General features: G+C 35.1%; 1 protein-coding gene across 1 annotated transcript; it reads right to left on the bottom strand.

The window, feature by feature from the left end:
- Positions 1-495: 495 nt before the first annotated feature.
- LOC145054165 (small ribosomal subunit protein eS25) lies at positions 496-1,509 on the bottom strand. Its single transcript, XM_079002309.1, has 4 exons — positions 1,373-1,509; positions 1,209-1,283; positions 989-1,123; positions 496-758 (listed from the first exon to the last, which is right to left on the bottom strand). Exons 1-4 carry the CDS (start codon positions 1,373-1,375, stop codon positions 645-647), a joined length of 327 nt encoding a protein of 108 aa, XP_078858435.1. The 5' UTR covers positions 1,376-1,509; the 3' UTR covers positions 496-644.
- Positions 1,510-2,889: the final 1,380 nt, after the last annotated feature.

Below are 2,889 nucleotides of genomic sequence, written 5' to 3' on the forward strand. Positions count from 1 at the left end.
AGAGATTTTCCATAAGTTATCACTTGCAAAAATCATGGCTACAATGTCCGTCTTTAACTCTCTCTTAAATCTTGGAAAATGGCTTGTGAGGTTTTAGTTTTAACCCATGTTGTTTTTTTTTCTCACTATTATTATAAGTTGTAGCAGTGGTATTACTCTTTTTTAATAAAGTCCATAAACCATAAACAATCTACATAGGCACACATAAGACTAGCATCATCTTGATTCATTCTTCCAAGTTTTTAAGGCTAAAACTACAGAATGAGAGCTGGGGGAAGCAAACAATCATACAAGATAGCCAATCTGGTTATCAATGAAGAAAAAAATCTATAACTTCTATGGCTAAAATGTAGGCTCAAGTATTTTTTCCATTGCACCAGTTTTAACCTCTCTTCCTTAACAATCATCTGAATTCTAAAAAATGTCAATTTTTAATAAAAAGCTTAAATGGATATTAAGAAAACCACCCCATAGCATTTTAAAAAAGTCACCAAATAACAAAAACATCTAAAGAAAATGACACTCAGAAAATTGTGGATAGTAAACACAATAGACATTAGCAAATCGTCATCAAAAGAAAGAAAATTGGTTTAAATCGGATGATGCATAGGCTGAAAAATGAAATCTAAAACTAACTCAATTGTTCAAGTATTGGTAGCCCTGGTGTATATCTGCTGGCTTGCATGAGCAGAAACCATCCTGATTGCACCTCTTGCCATCAAATCCTTGATTGCTTTTCTTGCCAGTGATCCATTAATCTGCCATAATCATACAAATTATAATTACAATTACTCTCAAAGCATAACAGAATAGTTTAAACCCAAATCAGATATCAATTTGCATATGCAAATTGCTCAAAGCACCGATGGAAAAGAAGCGAATTGTAACAATGATTCGTCAACAACCATCGTATGTTCCAAAGATCAAAATGAGAGAACGATATAAGTAAAAACGATGAGATCTAAAAAAAGGGTGTTGTGAAATTTACCCTAAGACGATCGGATAGGATCGATGGGGTGATGAGCTTAAACTTAGGGGCCTCGGATAGAAGTTTGTCATAAGTAGCTTTATCGAATAACACCATGTTGTTCACCTTCTCCTTTTGCTTTCCTTTGCTCCACTTCTGCACTTTTCAACAAAAATCATAAGCATCAAATGCGTTCAATTCAACAATCACACGCATATGTTAACAAGGAATAAAGTACGACCTTCTTCTTCTGTTTTCCACCGCCGGATTTGGCGGGCTTAGAGGACGGTGGAGGGGCTTTTTCTTTCTTGGGCGCCTGCAAAACAATGTACCATAGTTCTTTAGTGTTTAGGATTCACGTAGTAATTTAGCGTATAAATCCAGAGAAGAGCTGTGGAAACGCACCATGTAATAAGCTTAGAGAAACAGTGGGCTGCGGCGGAATCCGGTGACGAGAGAATATCAGAGGAAGAAGGGAAGAAGGTGATGAATCGCTTCACAAATTGTAAACCCTAAAGAACAAGGATTTTGTATATTTTTCGTGAAAGCCCAAAAATATTATGGGCTTTTCTTTGGCCCTCGTTTACAAATCTGGTTACAAACCGATATTAAAAAAAATAAATAAATAAATAAAAATTAAAAAAACACTTTTTTCGTGGATTTAAAAATAATAATAATAAAAAGAATTCGGTGCCGTTTTTACTTATCATAGTAACAATTTAATAGATCTTTTGCTAATAACATACTGGAACATTTATAAAAGGGAAAATTACTTTGTGGGTAATTAAGTATTTCTTTTGTATTCGATTGGTTACTTTTTTTTTATCTGATTTACTATTAAACTTGTTGTATATGTTCATAGAAACCATTGAAACCGGCTATTGAATGTTTCTCACAACTTCTTATCTCCGGCGATTCTCCGTTCGTCTTCTCCGACGAGCCTCCGGCAAAATGATTTACCATTAAAATTATCAGCAAAACAAAGGGTAATTTTGAAGATTCCGTTACACTGTCAGGGTTGCGTTCGGAAGATTCATAAAATTATCAGCAAAACAAAGGGGAATTTTGGAATTTTGGTTTCTCCTCTCAATGTTGTTCTGTGATTTAATTTAACTGTCGATTGATAAGAACAAGAATTTTGGTTTCTCCTCTCAATGTTGTTCTGTGATTTAATTTAATTGTGATTTTATTGAGATGTCGATTGATAATAACAAGGATTTGGTGACTGTGAAAGGGGCAACTGATATGAAGATGCTGGCGGAGGTTTTGAAGCAGAGACTGAAGAGGGTGGTGGAGATAGTTCCGGCGAAGAAAGATGGCGGTGATGAGAAGAAAGGGAAGGGTGGCGATGGTAACGACAGAGAGGAGAAAGGCGGTGGCGGTGGTCAGAAGAAGGGGAAGAAAGGTGGTGGCGGAGATGACGGAGACGGAAACGATGGTACTGGTGGGAAGGTTGAGGCGTACCATTTAATGGTAAATCATTTTTGCCAGAGGCTCACTGGAGAAGACGACCGGAGAGTCGTCGAAGATAAGAAGTTGCCGGAAAGCTTCAATAGCCGGTTTCAATGGTTTTTGTGAACACCTACAATAAGTTTAATGGTAAATCAGATACAAAAAAAATATTATTCATTAGAATAGCGAAAAAGATTTTTTTGTACTCGTATAGCATATTTTTTCTTCATTGGGAAAACATGATAATATTCGAATCAAAATATATTTAACAAAATATTTTATCATTGGTCAAAATTTTAAAATTAATCTTCACCCATGAAAACGTTATGATTTTATGAGCAAAATGGCAAATGAAAATAAAAATTGCAATTTATTTTGATTTCGTTGGTAGCGGTTACATGTTTTTCTTAGAATAAAACCAGCATCTTTTGACAAAGAGAAAGAAGGGAAAACAAAAAAAAGTTATCATG

Source organism: Lactuca serriola, chromosome 5, assembly GCF_051521515.1.
Source record: "Lactuca serriola cultivar US96UC23 chromosome 5, Lser_US96UC23_V15, whole genome shotgun sequence".
NCBI classification, from domain to species: Eukaryota; Viridiplantae; Streptophyta; class Magnoliopsida; order Asterales; family Asteraceae; genus Lactuca; species Lactuca serriola.